Genomic DNA, 21,730 nt, shown 5'->3' on the forward strand with positions numbered 1-21,730 from the left:
TATCTTGTTAGCAAGAGTCAATGCCAAGTAATGGACAGATACCAATCCAGGAGCCAGGAGAACCTTGCTTACTCCTTAAATTCCTATGTAATATAAAGCAATTAATTTTTCTTCCAACCTTTTTTTCCTCTTCTCACCTTTTGTGTTATCTAGACACCTGCAATCTGGAAGGACAAAGACAGTTATTTTGTGTAGGATCTAGCACGATAAAGCTTCAGTCTTAGTTGGGTCTTTTAAGTGTCCATGGTACTGGTAGAAGTAATCCTGTAACAATTTGGCAGCTAATTCAAAATAAAGCTAGGATGCTGAAAACCTGTAAAGATCAGATGCTTACAGACCTACTTCTCTTAAACCACGAAACTAAAAAAGATTAATTGCCAATAGGAGAGATTCAAAAGTAAAAAAAAATTAAAAACTGCATGTATTTCAGTATTTCTTTTTATAATGCTTCTAATGAAGAAAGAAAACAATTGCTGAAAGGAAAATCCTCATTTTAATGATAGAAGTAAAGGGATTAACATGCATGCAACTAAAAACAGCAATTAAAAGATAAGAAACTTAGAATTAAACAGGCCAAAGAAACCAAGTGTTGTAGAAGCACTATTTGCATTAAGAATAGACAGTGATCAAGTGGCTTTGGCTGGAATGTCCTCCAGTGAATTATCTTCACACAAGTCCTTGAAGACTGTAGGTCTTCAATGTCATATAATGTCATTATTTTTTAAAAACAGTCTGAGGGATTTCAGGAATTTCTAGCAAGATATGTATTAAGTCTTGGAGCTAAAATCACTGTTTGCATAAATGCTGTCAAAGCCAACTGAATTGCTTGCTTCTGCCAGCTCTGAATTTGAGGCCAAATTTTCAAAGCAGCTGAAGACAGAGACTCTAAGTAGGCTTTACAAAAGCTCATAATCAATTAGGCATCCACCTCTCCTTGAAAGATGCTCTGCATAAAGGCGTCTGGGCATCCACTGTGTTTTTAGGTGCTTGAACATATAGCTCAAACACAATCATTATACAATAATGAAATGTCAGACTGCAAGACTTAATAGCACTCAACACCTCTAAAATATATCTTCCCCCCTACTCTTCTCTGAGAGGTTTCTCAGTATGGCTGCTTCTAACAGTTTGATGAGATCCCCTTCAAAAACTAAAGCATCGTTTCTATTTATTTGATAGGTAGCAGGGTTGAAGTCTAATCTGTACTTTTGCATCGTAGTTGCAATCTATTATTCTAATAGATTCTAATCTATTATTCTCTCCACTAAAAAAAAAATAAATCAGGAATGGGAGGGAGGAGTTGGGAGAAGCTGCTGAAACCAAAGCACTAAGTCAGTAGTTACAGTGGAAATGAATGATTTGGAGTTGTCAGCCTACATCCTCATAAACGAGGATGAGAAACTGTCAGGCTTGGAGAGAAATTGATACCTTCCTAGTGCAGATTCCAGTCTAATAAATGAAAAGGTGAAAAAAATCATTCTTGATGTAACTGAGATGATTTCAAGCCATCATAAAATAAATTGATGGCAGAAAGATACTGAGAAGGATATGACTTATTAGGGAAGAAGAACAAAGAATTCTGAGGTGTGGTTCTGGAGGTATTTGAACATCCTTCCCTTCTGCACAGTTGGGAGTCATCAAAGCCTGAAGAGCAATCTGGAAAATTGTAGGGAGAGATGGGTGCCTTCAGAAAACATCCACACTTTCAGAAAAAAAATCAGTAAAGGAAAATAAAAAGCAGATTATTCTGGGGATTAAACTTTGCTGCACTTAGAGAGGAGGGGGCAACTAGAGCGTGTGTTTCCCTTGCTGCCTGGCATCACAGACATACATGGTTTCTGGCATTCTCTGTTAGAGAAGAGAGAGACTGGTAATGGGTGGCAGATGTTGGTGCTTTGATCACTGACACTTCTGAAGGCATCTCACAAGTGCAAGGGAATAAGCTGCTGTGGGGTGCAGAAGCCTTGGTGCAGATCTATCAGTCTGTCTCTTAAACTTCCTGGGCATAATGTACTCTCTCCAGGACACCAGCTCACAGCAAAGCTGTCACGCACAGGCTTGAAGCAACCTCTCGTCTTTCTGTATGTCTCAAATCTGGTGCAGTCAACAGAACCACTGTAAGATACTTGCACAGACCCAAAATCACCCAGTTTCTTCACCTGTTTGAACTGAGGCACTGGGTTCCACCTGTACGTATGAATATGAAGTCATGTTCATTGAGTACCGGCCTCTAGACAACTGCATTAAACTGGCTGAGTTTGGAGACCATTCTGGGAAAAATACAGGATTTGCCATCAAGAACAAGAGCTAGACTCCCTAGTCCGTAGCAGTGGAGAGAGCGTTTTATTCTTGCTGTGTACAGAAAGATTTCCTTGTTTATGAGTAGAAGTTTGTTCAACCTTCCACTGTTGTCCTGGGGTCTCAGAGCACAGCTAGCAGTGCTGTAGTCAATGACAACACAGCTGGCAGCCAGCTGTGCTGTTACGGTGTGTGAGCCAAATGCTGAGGGACAGCATCCGAAGTGTCTACTCAAGGGCCTACTGGTTTTAGGATCAGGATTTTCTGCACTTTTCCTTTGTAGCACGTATGTCCCTGTGCCTGGCTTAGGTGGGTTTTCATGCAGAAAGAGGAGAGCGCCACAGTCTGAATGCTTTTGTTCCTTCTTGATTTTGTGAGATAATTCTGTTTAGTAAGTTGGTAAGATCTATAAAGGTTGTAACACAGGAGTCTTAATGCTGGATTTTAAAACGCTGTCTTCATATTTTACAGTTTTGTTTTTCCTGATTCATGCATCCAAATGAATGTTTTACATATCTCTGGACATTCCTTGTAGCTCTTAGATGTAACAGCAGAGACATAGTTCAATACGGTTATCATAAAGATTTACTAATATTTAAATATGTACCTATATAGTCACTTAATAGTTGTAAAATAACTATCTTTTTTATAATACCTGATATGTATTTCCAATCTGGATAATTGATTGAAAAATCAGTTGATTTGTTTGCTTTTACCTGTGCTTAAAATCCATTTCTTCAGAGATGAATCTCAGAACTGCTGGGGAGGAGGTGGAGGAGGCAGCAGCATGCAGGAAGGGAAGGCAGTTTGGGTAGAACCATTTGTCTGCCTTTTTACTTCTCTGACATTTTTGGGCTCCCTTCACTGAACTATTGCAAACACTGACTGAGGTTCATGACTGCTGATTAATTATGGTTTATACTCATTGTCATCAATATTTTCTAGAGATAATTCTGATTTTTTACTTTAACAAACAAACGAACAAACATACCTGAGCAAAAGCTAAAAACACTTTGCAAAGAAAATCCAATGTTTCTCTCAGAAAGAAACATCTAAAGCAACAAAGTTTAACTAACAGCAAAGTTTATTTCCAATCGGAAAGTTCAATTAAATGCTGGAACTGTCAACCTGCCTCAGTACTGTGTGGTTGAAGTCACGTAAGTCCGTTGTTCAGTATTAGCTTGCCTGGACTTGGCTTGTGTGACTTCACCCCTTTGTCCCGTACAAGATGCAGTAGTCTTGAGGCACAGCCGACTCTGTATGAGAAAAGCTGCAGTCCTGCTCCTGGGCCTTTGCACTTGCTTAGGAAATTCAGTGTTGGGAGAGTAAACAGGTCTAGTACCTGGCATACGTGAATTCTGTATAGCTGAAGAATCCACAATGTAGTCTCGTTCCTGTAGCACATAGTAACAGCCTGGGATAACACCAGTCTCTTTCCATGTTCACTATAAAAGCGTAATACAAGCCACAGTTTGGTTTGTTGGGGTTTTTGTTGGCTATTGCCCACCTGGTATTGTGTTACTGTCAGTAGAACATTTCACAGTCTAGGCATGACAGTAATTAAACACGATAGCCCTTGTGTAGAAGGCCAGAACGTCGGGCCAGGCTGAACTGTACTCAGTTAAGGCCAAAGGAAAACAAAAATATTGTCTTAAGAACACTTAATTTTGAAGAAATGTAGGCACCCATTTGGAAATTAGGGCAATACTCAGACTACTCTGAACTGTTTGCTGCAACAGTTCTATTACAAAACTCCACTACTTTAAAGTTCACGCAATACAAAGTTGTCTTGCCATGAAGAAGTGGTCTCTCTGGGAGGGGGAATGGCAGGAAAAAATCTGAGCTTAAGGGTCAAGGAACATGAAAGCGAAGAATGGATAAGAAATTATGTATTCTGATATGAATCCCCAAACTAAACACATACTGGCTACATACGTAATGAAGTGCTATGAAATGTCATTTCATGCACAATGTAAAACCAACAGTTCTGTGCAAAAATAATCTAAACAGTATTTTTGCAATATTAACCTGTAACGACATAAGCACATCAAGTATTTTTTTGCCAAGTCTACAGGCAATTCAGTAATAAATGAGTAGACCACCACATGTAGCCATACTAATGTAAGCATCTACAATTTCCTGTCATTTTTGTATTGTTACTATGTATTTTCTATGACTTAGGTGATGCCGGTTGGTCATCTATTAGGTAGCAAAGGGTGAACAATTTTAATGAGCAGCTACTAATTTTGCACTTGCTCCTGAGCCCAACTTTAACATGTTTTTTCTAGGAGTTTAAGGGATTACCAGGCAAGCTGAAAGACAACACTTTGCATTTACTTAGTTTTGCACTGTCTTCAGCTTTACCAACCAAACTCTGCTCCTAGTTACCAAAGTTATCTTAGGGTTAGGTCCTACAAATACCTAGTGTTGACAGAAGCTGGTCTCGACACTACGAATAATTTCTCCAAGTTGGTAGGTCGTGGCAGCAAATCTTAAGCTTGATTGTATTTCTAGTCTGTGAATGACAGTAGCTGCCTGACTTCATTATTCCTTTATGTATGTTCCAAAGTAAATAAGATAACTTTTTGCCTGTTCTGTCTTTAAACTTCAGGTTTAATCATATGATTTCTCACGCACGATAGGCATCTTAGCTTGAAAGTTGTTACCGAAGTCATAATCTAGTTACAACATTTCAGCATGGCTTTTCTTGAGCTGCAGCACTTGCTCTGAGAGGTATCTTGGTTGTTTTAATTGTGCATCTATTTTTATCATTATGCATTTTTCATCTAAGAGACTGGACATGCTACTCTGCTTCCCTGCATACATGTGGTTTTCTGCCAAAATACGACGAGTGACATGGGCAGAACTGGCTCCTATAACATTACATTTCCTTTCCAAAAAAAACTTTCATGTAATAACTACAAAAGTCAGTCATAAAAAGGAGAGTAGAAGGAAGTAAATGTCAGGAATTGTTTTATTTCAATGACTGGAAGTAATTTTTAGCCACATTTGTTTCACTAGTGAGTGCCAAAATGATATAAATTTTGACTGATGTCAGTGCTCAATTTGTAAATCAGTTTTAGCAGCTATGTGATAATTTGTTGTTGTGGGAGAAAATGCTGAAAAGGAGGATTTTTTGTTTAAAGGAAATTTTGAAGTACTTGTACCTGACACTAAATTTTATGGTCCTCTATTTCAGACAATTCTCTCACTCATTTCTGTGAGTTCTGCCTGTATAAAGATCACAAGGTTAAGTCAATTTCTGTTAACTCAGTTGTTTTCTTAGTCAGAAAGCTATTTGCTTTTTAATGGATTGATATTTATCTGCTAGAGGACTTTAAATATAATATTCCTACAGCTGTACATGACTGCAAGGCATGCCATTAATGCAGTTTAAAAAAAAAAGAGACTACTTACAGAGACTGGAATAATTGCTGCCTATTCCACTACGGATGGAGCTTCCAGAGATGAGAGGGAGATGGAAGAAAAGAACTAAGGAGGGAAAAATGGAAAAAAAGGTCCTTAATAGCAGTTTGGTTTTGTTTTGCAACCAGATGTCAGCTGAAGACACACTGTGGTGTTAACGTGCACCCACTCTCTCTGGGGCAGGATTACATGTTTCAGACTCTGAATATACACAGAGATGTAGCTTGAACTGGGGGTGACAAAACCAAGCAGGTCATTGGTTCATACTTCCAGGAATCACTCCAGTTCAGGAAATATTATATATGACTTCAATGCCTCTTAGATTCAAAAACCCACGTATAAACAACAACGTGTTATATAAATATGCTAATTATTGTTGTTAAGTCATTCACCAGTCTCTGAAACAGGCACCTACCATTGTAAAACAAAATAACCGCTTCCTAATTTGCTTAAGTGCATCTTGAATACACTAGGCGCGTGTGTGTCAAACTGGGTTGGAATAAATTTATTCTAAAATTTGATACACATACTCCCCCTATGCATTTAAGCTTTCATGTTTGTAACTTGCACTTCAAGGATTTATCCTTGCAGGCAACCAAATGCACACGAGTAAAACGTGTCCTAAATAACGAAATGTTCAGCTTTCTTAAAAGGTGGGCTTGTTTGCTCTTGCAGTTGCATACAACGTGTGAGCCCCGCTAGTCAGTCGATGTAACACAGCATTCGTACAGCGTTGTGCCTAGGCGGTATTTACATCCAGGTGAAGCACGCTGTCCCCCGTGCCCTGTGCCACGGGGACGGTCCTGGCTTCAGCCCCTCCAGCCGGCACCTCGTCGCTCGTCTTCCTCAGCGGGTCTCTCCCCCCGGCTCCCGTGCGTGCCACCACCGCCGCACCCGCTCGGCCCCGCCCGGGGCACGGCGCGGTGGGGGTGCCGCTGCCTTTCTGGGAGGGGGCGCCTGAGTAGCCCAAAGTTTCCGCGCGAACCCTCCCCCGCCGCCGCCGCCGCCTCCCGCCCCGCGGCGCCCCCCGGGGCAGAGCCCAGCCCGGCTGCGGGCCGCCCCCCGCCCCGCCGGGCCCCCCGCTGCCGCCCGCGGCGGGGGCGGGCGCCCGGCGCGGCTCCCGCCGCCTCAGCGCGCCTTACCCCAGCACGCAGCGGCGGCCGTTGTCTCCATGCGCCTCCGCCGCGGCTCCCCGGCGGCCAGCGGGCGGCGAGGCGGGCGCGGGCGCGGCCGCCGCCGGGAGACGCGCCCCGCCGCCGCCTCCTCCTGCGTGCGGGGCCGGAGCGGCGGCGGCGGCGGCTGGACGGAGCCGGCGCCCATGGGCGGAGGGCGGGGGGAGGCGGGTGACCTCCGCCCCGCGGGGGCCGGCCGGAGCTCCCCCTCCCCTGCCCTGCCTCCAGCCGCGGCGGGGAGGGACGGAGCCGGGGCAGCGCGGCGGGGGGCGGGCGGCGGCCCGGCCTGAGGGGAGCGGGGCCGCCGGGGTGCGGCGGGGCGGCCCGGCCTGGGGGCAGCGGCGCCCGGAGGCGGCGGGGCCGGCGCAGGCCGCACGGCGGGGCGGGCCGCCCGCGGGGTGCTCGGGGCTGCACATATGTGGGGGCCTGCGCCGGCCGGGGCGGCTCCTGAGCTGCCGGGGCCTGGGGTAAGCCCGGCTCCGCTCCTTCCCCTGCCTTCTGCGGTCCCTGGGGAAAGGGCAGGGAAGTGTTAGGGAGGCTGCGGGGATTTGCTGCTTGGGTGAGGAGCTGTAGGCGGATAACGGCTCTTGACAGCCGAGTCCAGCACAGCACTTTGGCTGAAAGGGAGGGGACTGCCTGGGAATAAACCCGCGGGGATGGACGGGATTATCTGAGCAGTGCAGAGGAAATAATTCGCCGTGGCTGGATGGGGGCCAGGAGAAGAACGTAGTCCAAGTCAGAGCTAAAACCACTTTACAGTAGTAAGATCTTCTTGTTACCAGGGATCTTGGAAACGTTTCTCGTTGTGAATTATAAATGCCCTAGTGCTGGAGACAGAGAAAATAGGGTTGCAGTGGGTACTAAAGCATATGAGCTTTCCTAATTGGTTGCTTACCTCTCAGAAAAGCACGTCATTAGCTGCCTAAAGAATGCGAGAAATAAGGCCTTCTTTGGCATGTCCTGTCAGCAGTTTGGATTTTTTTAGGAACCAAGTTGTATTGGTAGTTTCCTTCTCCCGTGGATGCGTTAGCCCTGCAGGCACTTGCAGAGTGGTCCCACCGGTACCGCTTGTGAGTGAGGGAAATGGAAGTGGATGCCCCACGAGTATGTAGGCAGCCTTCTGTACTTCCCTGCCCCCCGGGTGGCTTTGTAGTCCCATCAGCAAGTTCTCTGACATTGGAACAACTTTACCGTCAATATCTAGGCTGTTTCATTTCTCTTTGGTTCAGTAGTAATGGTTTCAGAGTAGTAATGAAGTTTGGGGTGGATGTAAAGCTTATGAACTCTCTGGTCTTTCTGTAAAAAGTTTCCTGCTGTCATTGATCACCTTTTTTTTCCTTTTCTTTTTAAATCCAGGCAAGCATTAAGCGAGTCCAAGGCAGTTGAAATGAAGGTTTACTGGAAATTTACAAGTACATTTCATTACGGCTCAGGGATACCTGTGCCTTTTGCCCAAACTATAGTACCTTGGTTCCTAATTAACACATCCCTACCCTAAAATCCCTCAAAATGCTGCTGTAAAAGTTATCTTGTGATTAATTTCTTCAACCCTTCAGAATATGTGACTCCTTGAAAGACTCTTTCTCTTATCGTTTCAATAAACGGAAACTGTATGGCTTCATTTTAGGGCTCTTTGTTGTTTAGTTATGGCATGAAGGTGTGACTCTATATAAGCATCAGAAAAGCTGATTTTCTTTGTGTTGTTTTTCTGGATATGTGCCCCCTTGGCCTCATTCTGCATGTGAAGAGTCATGTACTCATGTAATGCTGTACTTAAGAATATTAAAATATTTTCTCCACTTTAAATTTCAGGAATTTCTAATGTTTAGCACTTCTGCAAACTTTGGTGATGGCATCTTTCCCAAATGGCGCCTTACATTTAGCCATAGTATCAGTATTAACTTTAATCCTGACAGACTTGGAGTCTTACGTTTGACTGAAAAATCTACGCTGATACTATTACATAAGCTGACAAACTGTGGAAAATATAGAGGCCTTAGTAACTGACTTTGAATGCCGGGGAATTGCTTAGTGTTTGGTAATTCTGAAAAAAATCCCTATCTCAGCCTGGCTTTAGACCCCTTTCTGTGACAGTCTTGTCCTTTATCTCCCGTAGGAATTGCAGCTACTTCTGAGACAGGGAACATTTGTTTCTGGGTCAGACAACACGATGTACAACATACGATCCCTCAAACCCTGCAGAAACATTGTCACAGTTAACAATAACTGTTTGGGTACTTACCGGTATTCAGCATGCTCATCTTGAATCTACTGAAATGTTGTAGGTTTTGCTCACCCCACTAATTTCCAAATCTGCATCACATTCCTGTGGAGATGGGGCAGCTTTTTACCCTTTTATCCTGTGTATTTTTCAGCTTTTAGGGGTTCCTGTTTTCTCGTTCAGTTGTGCACCTGAATGAAACCTGGATGTGTTGCGGAATTCAGGCCAGACTCTCATTTGCACACTTAGTGCAGTACCTCAGCAGTGATGTGTTGTGTCAGGGTGATATTATGGATAGTTTACATTGTTATTTGTTTCTTTTTGTTGCATCTGCTTTTCTGTTTTGGTAAAACAGATTTGTATTAAAGAATATTTTCCATAAATAAATGATTTATTACATCGGAGGTTGCTTATGGACTGTATTTGGGAGAGCTGGAACAAAGATAAAAAAATATTCAGAATTTGTGCTGCTCATATCTATTTACATTGGGTTAGCTTCTCTTTCTCATAACATCACAAAACAAGGAGGACCAAAGCAGAGTCTGTCTCCGGTGGTTTGCAGTCTGTGTGTCCAGTCTGAATTCTGTCACTTTCTCAAGAATTTTTTTTCCCAGCCTTTAGAAATAGGGAGCGTGGCTCACTAGGTGCTCAAGTACATTCAGGTAAGGTTTGGAATGGCATTCCTTATGGATGGAACTGTAGAAAGTTGTGCATCCTCAGTGGGTGTTTCCCAATTTCCTGATAAGGGAAAATCAGTGAGAAACCGTTGCTGAAGACAGATAATTTTATTCTTGGATGATTTTACATTTTCTTCAATCTAGGGACTTCATTATAAAACTATACTGTTAGTACAGTCTGCTGAAGTGACAGACCTTCTCAACTCAGCTTACCATCTCCTGTGGTTTCATTTGAGATTCTTGGAGCTCAGTGCTGAACTGATGCTTAAGTGTGGTAGCTGCTATGCTGCCCGTGTGGACTTTTTGTGACAGCCAATTTTTTGTAAGGCAAAATAAATTTTATTGCTATAATGAGATCTCTTTTTGACTGAGAATTTTTATGTATTAGTAATGAGATGTTTGGGGGATGCTGTTCATCACATCTTTTTTTTTTATGGAAAAGGTGTTAATGAAATAAATGTCAGTTGGGTTATACAATTATTCTGAGATAAAATGCCTCAGGATGAGCAAAATTGATTAATCATTGTTTATGGGAACAGGAAAGACTTTTCTGTGTATAAAATTTTGTGCCTTGGTGGTGGTCATAGCATTGGTCTAGTAGCAGTGAGATTTCATCAGTGCTAGCTGCTGTAGGAGTCTCATCACCAAATGTATGCAGATATATTTGCCTTCATGTTACTTGGCCAGGTCTTACGCCAGCTCAGCGAGCCCTGCACCTGTGCTAGACCAGCAGTGCCAGAAGTGCTGGGCATTCCCAGTGCTCTGCATTTCTGGGCAAGCTGATTACACCAGGCCCTGGGCTAAGGTAGTACCTTGCTGGGAGTTTCCACTGTGTGGTGGACCAGGCTGTATAAATCTGTGCTTGCTGCTGAAAACAAAAGAGGTCAGGAAAAGAGGGACTGGAATTTGATAGGAAGCATCTCGTGCTTTCACAGCTCACTGTGTTCTGAAATGTAATAAAAAGAATCCTTTGAAGGAAAATTTTTCAAATTATTATCTTTGGAAAAAAACCCCAGCCAAACAGATATTCATTCTGCTTTCTCAAACATTTACTTAAAATATGAAAAAAGACAGTCATTTTTGCATGGAGAGTCTTAATGCCTAGCTTTTATTTTCAACTTAATTTTTGTGAAAAGCCTCAAAATGTTTGAAAGTGTTTTTCAGATATTTTTAACATCATTTTCCATTAAAGAATGGAGCAGCAGCATAAACTTGGTATTTGCAGGCATAAACTTGTGCACTAATTATTTTTTGCTGTCCTTGCTCCCATCATTCAATTGAAAACTTTTCCCATTGCTCTCACAGAGCTGTGGAACAGGCTAGCTTGGAAGGGGCTTCTAGAGGTCACCTTGTTCATCTTCTGACTAAAAGCAGATCCAGGTAGAGGAGGTTGTCCAGAGCCTTGTCCAGTTGAGTCATGGATATCTCTAAGGTGGGAGACTCAAATCTCTCTGAGCCCTATTCCCATGATGGAATAATGGGAATACTATCACCTATCCTCGTGGTGAAAATTTTTTCACTGTGAAAATATTATCACCTATCTTTGTGGTGAAAAAAAATGTTCACCTATCCTCGTGGTGAAAATTTTTTCCTTATATCTAATCTGCCTTGTCTGTGTTGTAACATGTATCCATTGCCTCTTACCATTCTATCTCCGGGGAAAGTCTGTCTCCATCTTCTCTATATCCTCCTGATACATAGCTGAAGGCAGCAATGAGATCCCCCCAAGCCTTGAAAAGGGATTTTCCCCCCAGGTTGAAAAATCCAATATGCTCAGTCTCTCCTTGCACAGAGACACTGCAGTCCTCTAATCTTCTTGGTTACCCTCCACTGGGCTCACTCCAGTTTATCAATGTCTGTCTTGCATTGGGGAGCCCAAAGGTGCCCATCATGCTCCAGATGTGGTCTCTCAAGTGCTGAATTGAGGGGAATTATCACTTCAGTAGAAGGAAGGCAGGAATCCAGATAGGTACTTTTTGCATATCGCTTTTCTTAAGTGATTTTTGTGATGCAGCTTCAGTTTCTTATTCTCACAGGAGAGATACGTTGTGTTTGCATTGGAACCTGCTTAGATGACCTGAGCCCCTTCTGAAGAGCGTTTTGGAAAGTCTTTTTTTCTGTTAAATAACCAGTTTCACACTGATCTGGAAGTAAAGACCCTTTCAAATGTCAGTATAATGACTATAAGCAATATATATTTTTTGATGTTGGTGTTGCAGTATATATTGTTTGATGTTAAGTGCTATGCTTACAATTGATGAGCCCACTTGCTGCTGAATTTAAATGGAAGAGGAGCAGTTCTGGCTGATTTCAGGTTCAAGGCAACTCCTATTTGCCTTATGCAAGAAGTAATTTCACTATCTATGGAGCCACTTGCATGAATATAGTGGGTAGGATTAGCCTCACATGGGCAAGGATTTTACTTTATTTTAAATGGGAGTGTCTGAGATATTACATGCATATTGTAGCTTGGATTTTAACACAACTGTTGTATAATTCCCTTTGTTCAGGCCAGTCTGTGTGTGATACTTTTGGATTTCTCATACCAGTGCCCACATTTTACTTTCCTCATTTTCTTTTTTTTTTTTTTTTTTCCTTTTTTAGTGCTGTCTTTCAAGCAGGGGTAATGGGAAGCAATGAAATCAGTTATGGTTTTGAGATCTGTTGTGAATGGAATTCCTGAAGGATTAGGATGGGTGGTTAGATTTTTAAATTCATTTGTTTATTTAATATTCACTAAATCACATTTCTAAGAAATCTTAGGGTGAAGATAGGTTCAGTTTTCAGGTCAGCAATTTTCAAGCAATGGATTTGAATATGATCAAAGTAAAATGAATTCCCAGCAGGATCCTAAAGATTGTTGGAGTTTGGACATATTGTAAAATTACTAACAAAAGGAAATTCCTCTGTACTAAAAGCTATTTTAATGAAAAGGATGGAATTTTAAATATATAAAGTTACTGTATAAGATTTTTCAGCTAGCATTTATAGGACAGGTAAATTTATTTTGAAAAATATTTTCTAGAGGTTTAAATCAAGTGATTTAGTTCTTCAGGCATAAAGTCTGTCAAGAGGAAAAATAATTTTAAATTATTAGTACAGGTGAAACATATCAATAAAAAATATTTTACAGCAGCACCAAGGCCCAAAGGCAGGAGTCATGTTCTTTTACATGCCATGTAAAGAAATGAGATCTAGAATGAAGAGGCTCTTCATTCTGTTTCTATAGTTGCTATGTCAAGAAAGTATTCTGTAGGAATTTTATGTCATGCCCAAATTCTCAGAGGCTATTTTTCTGATTTTTAAAGCTACCAACTGTCTTTTTCTATGGAACAAAAGATGCTCTTAGGCTTTGGAATGGGGCCAGATTTAGTTTCTTATTTATTCACCTGCTTGCAGACTTTTGAGAAAGATGGTGAATTATGCTGTCGTTGCCTTCTGTACATATATATTTTTTTGAATGCGTATGTACGTGCAAGGAAATAATTGCGTACAAGATCGTTATTGAAAAGCCAATAATATTTCCCCTTGCTGTCTGTTTGTGATTTCAGTGTTCCTGATGCCAACTGAGTTAATGTTTAAGGATGTAGAATGGAAAATTTGATCTCAGTGTTCTTTTCCCTCTCATTCTGTGTCTCCTTAATTAAATTTATAGTTAATTATGCAATTTATATTGTGTTGACCTTTCAAGGACCTTAAAGCATCTGACAGTGAGTGCAGAGCCTCAGTGTTTATTTCCATGAGTCCTTGTATGAATTTATCATAAATTCTAATGGTGCTTTTGGAATTAAAGATGGGCAATGGCTTACTAACAAACAATAACATATGCGTCCTTGGAGATGCATAACTATAAATATACACAAATATGTAAAAAGAAGTACCTTATGCCATACACAGCATTTAAAATTAGGTAAGACCACTATCACCAGTAATAATAGTAATTTTGCATGTCAGAATATTACAGAACTTTTTGTATGTTGTAGGTCCACTCTTTGACATAGGTGTCCCAGTTGGTGCTAAAAATCCTGCGTTTGGATGATCAGATCCCCTTGTAGTCACATCAGACACTGATACCCGTTCCTAAGGCAAGGTGTGTCCGTGGTCTCGGGGGGTGACCACACTTGAAAGCTGGTTCCTCGATGCGGAGGCCACGGCCTGTACAAGCAGAACTCGGCTAAGGTGCAGAGCCCCGCTTGTGTGCGTCAGATGTCATGGGGAAGGAGAAAAGAAAAGTGAAATGAAAGAAAGCTTCATACTACAAACTAGTTTCTTGACTATTTAAAAGATTGTTGGTCAGTGTAACCCTTGTGGAGGTTAGGAGCTTTATGATTTATTTCTTATTTTTTACAGATGGACACTAAAGTATTTGTCATTTACTATCAGTAATCTTTTTAAAAGAGGCTTTTGATAGAGAGCTCTTGGGGAAAAAAAGGCATACCCTACAGTATTATTAGTGTAGGCAAGCATATGAACCTAGCAATGCATTTGTTAACCTAAAACAAAAGTATGAATGAGAAAAAGCCAGTCTGGCAGCAAAAGAAAATATTTGTGCCCCAAAATTGATTTTATCTTTCTGAAACTGTTGTGTACTAGCAAGAAATACTTAGTGCACCTTGGTGAAGTACAAACCCTGTAATTCATTGTCTCTTATGTTTTACCAATGAATAGACAAACTAGTATCTCTCAATTTTATTACTGTTTTATTTATGAAGTGTTTGTGAATCTGTAGGACCTCTGGAAGATGGTAAAAAAATTATAAATGCACAAAGGTGCAAAGTTCCTCACTGTAACTGTGAACGGTTTTCATAATAGTAAGGAAGAGATGCAGACTGGAGATCAAAATGCTTGGGGATGTACCCTGACTCATGAAACCCTTGTGCAACTCACACCTGGTTTCACTGGCATTGCGCATGCAAAAGGGAGGGTAAAATAAGGCCCTGGCAGTAATGCTCAGTCATATGTAATGGTGAGGCTCCTGCCTGAGAGGAATTGCAGTGAGAAGCAGAAACCAGTGACAGAAAAGAACTTGCACAGAGGATGATTCAAATGCAGCCAGATTTTATATGAAACAGATTAAAAAAAAAAATAAAATATATATATCAGTAACTTTCCAGGTTGTGTTTCTCCCTGTGTCCTGACAGACTGGCACCACCTATGAAGTGAGACATATTTTTTTATTAAGTATTAATGGTTAAAGTAAGGATGTGACATATTCTCTTGTTTAATAGTTCTAACGTGTGGAAATAAATGTACAGTAGGATAAGCAAACTGGCAATTAATTTTAAACCTCAAGAGCGGAGAAGTTCACTTGCTAGGAAAGAGAAGCACAGTGAGAAATGATTTGGAGAGGTGGGAAACCAGGGCAGTTAAGTGGCTTATGCAATTCATTTGCAGAGAAATGTGAAGCGGGCTTGGGGACAAAAGGAACAGAGCAAAGCAAAGAAAAAGGAATGGACCCTGAGGGTTTTACAATACAAAAAGATTGTACTGAGATTTAGGATAAATCTTTGTCTCTGACAGCTTGGGCATGGTGTTTAATGCAGTGGAAAGAGCAAACAATAGCGTGGCACAAATTAGTAAAAAGATATCAAAAAGAAATCAGATGAACTGGGTTGCTGCAGCACTTGAAAGGTGGGTGAGCGAGACCACATTTAAGAGATCGGCTGCATCAGTTTCTAGTCAGCCTTTGTGTATCCTTTTGACAAAACAAGATATTCTCAAAATTGTGGATAAAATTATAAAGGAGCAGTTGTGAATGACCACTCTAGGGTATAGGTGGGCAAAAGCCAGTACTACTGGCTTCTGTCTGAAGAGGGAAATTATGATTAAGTATCAGTGGAGAAAACAGAAAGGAATTGAAGGGGAAGGAGACCATGGGCTACTTGAGTTAGTGACTTGTAATCACGAAGAACACTTTTGTGTTCCTTAGTACTTAAAAGGACAATTGACTTTTATCAAAAGCCCAATAGAAAAAATGAGATGGTATGAATGCATGTACCTGAGTTGTGTCTGTCCCACTCTTGCTCTCATTACTTTACATTACAAGCTGGACAGATGAGCATGGCTTCGTTATTAATCCAAATTTGCTGCAAGCTTAACTGAAAATGTACTGGCTGTCAAACAGAGGCCAAAGAAAGCAAAGGGCAGCTAGGCTTTATTGGGGTTTTTTTGGTTGTTAGCTTGAAAATTTGACTTTTTAAAATTCCAGTATATGCTTTGTACTTTATTATTTGGAATGGGTTAGTATTTTAGGGACTCCTTTATTCCGATTGTTGAAAGTTCTTATCATTAACTAGCTGTCACTAAAGTATACACATGAACATAGTGTGCAGATTCTCACCTTAGTGTCGGTTACCTCCAGTCCTACTTTGTTTCAGAGGTCTTACAAAAAAACTGGTCCCCAGGTAGCACAGGTCTACAAAGTGACCCAAGATGAGCTTCTGTTAAATACTGTAAATGAAGTATTCAGTTTACCCTAATAGGCTTCAGAATTGAGCCTCGTTGTCACGATTTGTTAAAAGATTACTTCACTTATGGAATTTTTGGCTAGATAAATCTTTTTTTTTTCTGTATGATCCAGCAGTTAGCTTTTCAGATCTGCTACACGACAATCTAAGCAAGTGCACTAGGCAAAAAAAGCTGTTGTCCCAGATGCCTGTATTTTTCCTTTCAGATCAGCCGGCATCAGAAACAAGGACGTGATCCAGTGTTGACATGACTAGGAGTATAAGGCACCAGTAATATGGCATTTACTCATGCATTTCTTTCTGTAGCATGAATTTGATTCCAATGCCTTACCTGGATCCCTTCCCAACAGATGAAGCTTGGCTGTGAGGAAAAGTAATGAGGGCAAATCCTATATCCTCTCCTTCATTTTAGGTTTTTTGCTACCACTAATAATATTTTAGCTATTGTAGATCTAAAAGGCCTTTGGTCTTGGGACCGTAAGGGTGGTCGTCTTGGTAGAATAAAAATGGTCCAACAATGAAGATGTGAGGGACGCGGACAGAAATTCTGTCCCTTCTGTTTTCTCTCCCTGTTGCCTCCCCTGTTATTTCCCCAGGCTGTGTGTTCTGGCAGTGGCTGCAGCTGCACAGCTGAGTACAGGCTTGTGAGTGATGCCTTCTGTCAGCATCCCCAGTCAGCATCACGGTCTTTTGCACTGGTGGTTACCTGTGTTTAAGAATATAAGCATACAGAGGGAACAAAACTAAATGAAATCATAGTATGAACTGCTGATTTCCAAGCTAATCTAAAACTACCTCACAGTATTCTCTGCCTGTGCCAAAAAACCACGCGAGTCCATTTTATTATTTCTGAGAGTAAGTCACCTTTGCTCGACACATCGTTACAGAGGAAAAGGACTCAACCTGTGCTGCTTTCTGCTTCTGGATGCTGTGTGAGACACTGTAAATGAGTCTGAGAGCCAGGTTTGGTTTTTTTTTTAAACCCAAACAACCAATACAATTATTCAGGCTTTGGAATATATCAAGAAGGTCGAGACTTGCTTATTCTGGGGCACTTGGGATTGTTGATACCACCCAAGTAACTGTAAGGGTTTTTACAGTGACACACCAAGAACTACTGCATTTTACCAAATTAGGTTCCCAAAGTTAAGCTAGTGTGTTCATCTACGTATTGTGTGTTGGTCATTTCTTTGTATCCGTGCTCACTATGGGTAATGTAGAACTCCAGGTTCAACTCCTGTTTGAAGTGGGGCTTGTAAAATATTGTGGTAATATTTAGGGGAAATCGACAACAGTAATGTCAATAGTAAACCGATTTCGGTGCCATCTGCTGTGTTTTAGCTGCAACTGCCACTATGTGGTGAATGAACAAAGATCAAGTTTAGCTGGTACAAAGGAAATGTAAATCCTGTTGTGTTCAGAAGAAGTTATTTATACAATGGTAGACTTCCATATTTTCTACGTAATAAATTCATTGCATGTCAATCTTCTAAGTAATATCTATGGCCAAAATGAAGATAACACATTTATTTTAGTACTAAAGTAAGAGTCAAGACCAAAACCAAATAGCTATTAAATCTTACAATTGAAAAAAGTATTTATTTTTATATATATTAAAAAATAATGATTCTGTATGATCTCTACTACTAGATTTTGAGATAATGACTATGGAGTAATTGTAGCAGATTGTACCACCAGAAAGATTGGTTGTAAACTCCCAAGGTTTAAGAAGGAAAGAGAACATGTGGATTTTGAAGTTCCAGATGCATTTGCTGTCCTGACAAGGAAAATGCATTTCTTGTCTTCTAAATACAACAAACATTAATAAGAGAATAAATACAGAGAGTGCAACGTCAGTTTATCTAGCTGGTTTCCAGTGACCACACTTTAAAATGGAAGAGCATGTCTCCCTCTGCTCTGAAATGTCATATTAAATTGACAAAGATATTCCCATGATAACGGTCCAGAAAATAGCTGGTATCACCACTCTTAACTGCTGCCTTTTGTTGATTTACTGTTATTTTGGCAACATGAAAGCCAATGCCAGCTGACACACATGTGCATCTGGCATGGAAAATACTGATAAAAAAAATTCAGTGATGGGCCTTGATATTCAAGTCAAAATGAAAAAAAAATCTGGGAATATATAGAGAGACCGTCTCTGAGAAAGAAGACAGGTATGGAGAGAGCTGGTGCCTGCTATAAAAAGATAGGATGCCCTTGTTTATAGTTGAGATAACATCCCTTGCAGTGACAACGATAGCAGAGTCGCCATAGTTGTTGCTCGCTCACTCTTCTCGAGCATCCACCCAAGAAGTAAGCATGTGGACTACAACACGGTTGTTGCCCAGAGTCCAGCGGGGAAACCTTCTCAAATTTGGAGTCGGTGAGACTGTGGTGTTGGTGGAGCATCGAGGCCCTTGTTTCCCTGAATGCTGCTAGTTCTTTGGGGTTTAGTTTAAGTCCCAGGTGAAGCAGGGACAGTGCAGCCGAAACACAGGGAAATTTTTATGTATCGGTGATCGCTTCTCAGGGTGCAGATACTTCCTGCTTCACTGAAATCTTCAAAAAGTGTATGCACATTCGCTGTGAAGGTACTAGAATGTATTATCAAAACAATAAATTTAATGTATGAAATGATCACATATTCAGTAAAAAGCCCTAGGGAAATGCATTATTTAACACACTGCCTCATGATGGTGTTTAGTCTGGAGCTAAATACAGCTTCAGTTGTAATTATATATGTGCTTTACCGGTGGGGCTCCCATAAATGGATTTCAAAGCCATGCTGAGGACAGTGTTATTACACTGATTTTCTATTACTTTCAAAATCATTTTGTTTCTGACAATGTGAACTGACAACAAAATGAAAATGTGTCCCACCTGCTTAGGGTTTTTTGTACATGCTCTTTCTTTCTTTTCCCTTTAGTTGCCCCATGTGAGGTACTTGATGTAGATCTTATATTTACTAGAAACCAATATCCAGCTGCATTTAAATTACTGCAGATGTAAGCCTGTGGGGCAGGAGCTCCAAGATGAGGGAGAGTAAAGAAGAACACTCCTTTTATTGAGGGAAAGGGATTAGTGTTGCTGTGAAGAGATTTATTTACAGAGTCCATCTATCTTGAAGTGGCTCTTAGGCAGGCTGTACATGAACTTGGATTTGGGAACTGTGTGGTGCTTCCCCAGAAGGTCTTGTAGTCTGCATGGATGAAATGGGCGTGAGAGAGAGGGAAACCCAGGGAAACCAGGTGTGTCGCTGCCATTATTTATGTGGGCTTGCATGTGACTTTAGAAGCTTACACAAGGTACAGTAAAAGTATACCTTTATGTCTGACATTTAATATTTCAAGTTTTATTACGTAAAGACAGCCAAGCCCTGTTAATTCACTCAGAAATTCTTATCAAAGTGATCGGTTTATGAAAACTATCTTCCTGCCATTGAATGGAATTAATTGTTAATGCAAAAAAAAGGATGTAACAAGACACAAGACAATGTAAAGCTGTCATATGAATAATGTATTTTTACTGTATTTTGCTAAGTTAAGAAAAATTCAAGTGATCCAACCTTATTTATTCCTTAGAGATATATAGGTCTACAATCATTACCTATGTTTTAGAATGCTTTATTAAAAGATAAGCAGTTAGTTGAGCAAATAATGTACCATTATTTGACAGACCATTAGGCTGTTACATGAAAAACAGGATTACTCACAAGAAAAATCAGACTCCAAGGGAAGCTGTAGCTAGAGATGGGATTAAGCAAAATGTCTTAATATTTAAACATGGTATTAGAGGCTGAGGATAAATGGCAGACAATTGATAATAACGTTTGTATACAAGTTGGCTTAGATCATGTCTTGCCATTGAAGATGGGTCAATCTGAACCTTAAAGCTGATTGACACTGAATAGATCTGCTCTTTGCAGGTCTAATTTGTGCTATGATGCTCTGTTCTTTTACAGGAGGTCCTGCTGTCACTGGCATTTGTGAATTGTATGTAGACAAAGTGGGCTTGATTTCCCTGTAGGCTCTATTGTCCTATCTTCAGTTGTAGAACGTCTCTCTCTTGAGTTAGGTGACATGAAGTAGAGTTGTAGAAAGACAAGGCAGATAGTATTTTATTAATTTAGATAGGAACCTCATGGTATTATTTGTAAAGATGGGGGGAAGTGTGGGTGAGAGAATTGTTTGGGTGGGTAAAGGTGTGACAAGGAGATGGGTTTGGGATCTTGTTTGGAAAAGGTGGGGGTGTAAGGGAGGAGAAATGTCTGTGGGAACGCAGATGGAGGGAACAGTTCCTAGTTTGGGAAAGCAGGATGAAGGGAAGACAAACTTGAAGCTGAGCAAGTCCAAACTGTGTTCTAAGAGGAGATGCCTCGCATTCTTTTTTTGGCATCCTGCTATCTAATGTCAGGGCTGGCAAAACTGTTTCTCTAGGTGACCCCCACTCATACTGTATTATTCCTTTGGCTACTTCTGTAGAAATATCTAGTGGGTACTTCATTTTCTCAGGCTTCTTGGTAGGGTAGGTGTTACAGCTCTTTATTACCTAGCAGAAAAGAGTTACTTGGGTGCAGCACAATCACATGCTCAGCATTCAATAAGAACCCTTTAGTTTCCTCAGATAAATGAGATATGTGAAAAAGATATGCTTATTTAGATTGAGTGAAGCTCCTCTAAGCTAAATCTGAAAATCATAACTAACTGGAAATGGCAGAAAAAAGGCAATTGTGCTCTCTAGAGATAAGGGCAACTGACAGGTGGAGCAGCAGAAAAAAACCTATTAAAATGAGTGCATTGGAAGGAATAAGATCAACTGCTATAATGTTTTCTATGTCACAAACCTGCTATTGCAGCTTGAACTGTTCCCATTACAGCAAAACATTATTGAAAAGACTTAAATAGCTTGCCTAGCAGAGCAGCATATAGTGCTATCACTGTAATTAAGCTTCCACCAGCATTTCTATGATAAACATATCTTCAGGGTCCTATAACCCAGCTCTCAAATCTTTATTTGGCTCTTGCAATATACCGTGCTGTGATTTAACATTTGTCCACAGATTATAACGTGAAACTGTGCTCTTACAGTGGTGGAGCCTCGTTCAGATCAGAGGTGCTTAGAGATATATGTTCCAGAGTCCTATGGACAATGGTGACTCTTTGCAGACTGTCCTGCCTGTGGGGAAATGGGCAGCCGAACATGCGGGTATAGTGAAATCACAGCGTTTGTGTTCTGTAAGAGCCTTATCCCTGCATGATTAAGTAGTTGTGCAGTGCTCGGAAGAGGGCAGGAAAATCACAGTGGACTGACAGTCACAGTCTGATTCCTATTTCATCTTCTCTGCTTGAGGAGGAATGTAGTAGCACCGGTCCCTTTCCCTCCACATGCAGTATTGGAAGGTCTCTCAGGGTTAAGAGAATCCAACAGCCACTGAATGTGCATTAGCACATGTGGGTGGGCAGAAGT

At 41.0% G+C, this 21,730-nt stretch overlaps 1 protein-coding gene across 1 annotated transcript in view; it reads right to left on the reverse strand.

The window, feature by feature from the left end:
* BEAN1 (brain expressed associated with NEDD4 1) overlaps positions 1-7,385 on the reverse strand; it is a 64,871-nt gene extending 57,486 nt beyond the window's left edge. The window contains exons 1-2 of the mRNA XM_072872809.1: positions 6,867-7,385; positions 5,716-5,790 (exon numbers count right to left, since the gene is read on the reverse strand). Coding sequence (XP_072728910.1) covers positions 5,716-5,790; positions 6,867-7,044 — 253 coding nt within the window. The 5' untranslated portion in view covers positions 7,045-7,385. The remainder of the gene's footprint in view (positions 1-5,715; positions 5,791-6,866) is intronic.
* Between the last annotated feature and the right edge of the window lie 14,345 nt (positions 7,386-21,730).

This window comes from Ciconia boyciana, chromosome 9 (assembly GCF_034638445.1).
Source record: "Ciconia boyciana chromosome 9, ASM3463844v1, whole genome shotgun sequence".
Classification (NCBI taxonomy): Eukaryota; Metazoa; Chordata; class Aves; order Ciconiiformes; family Ciconiidae; genus Ciconia; species Ciconia boyciana.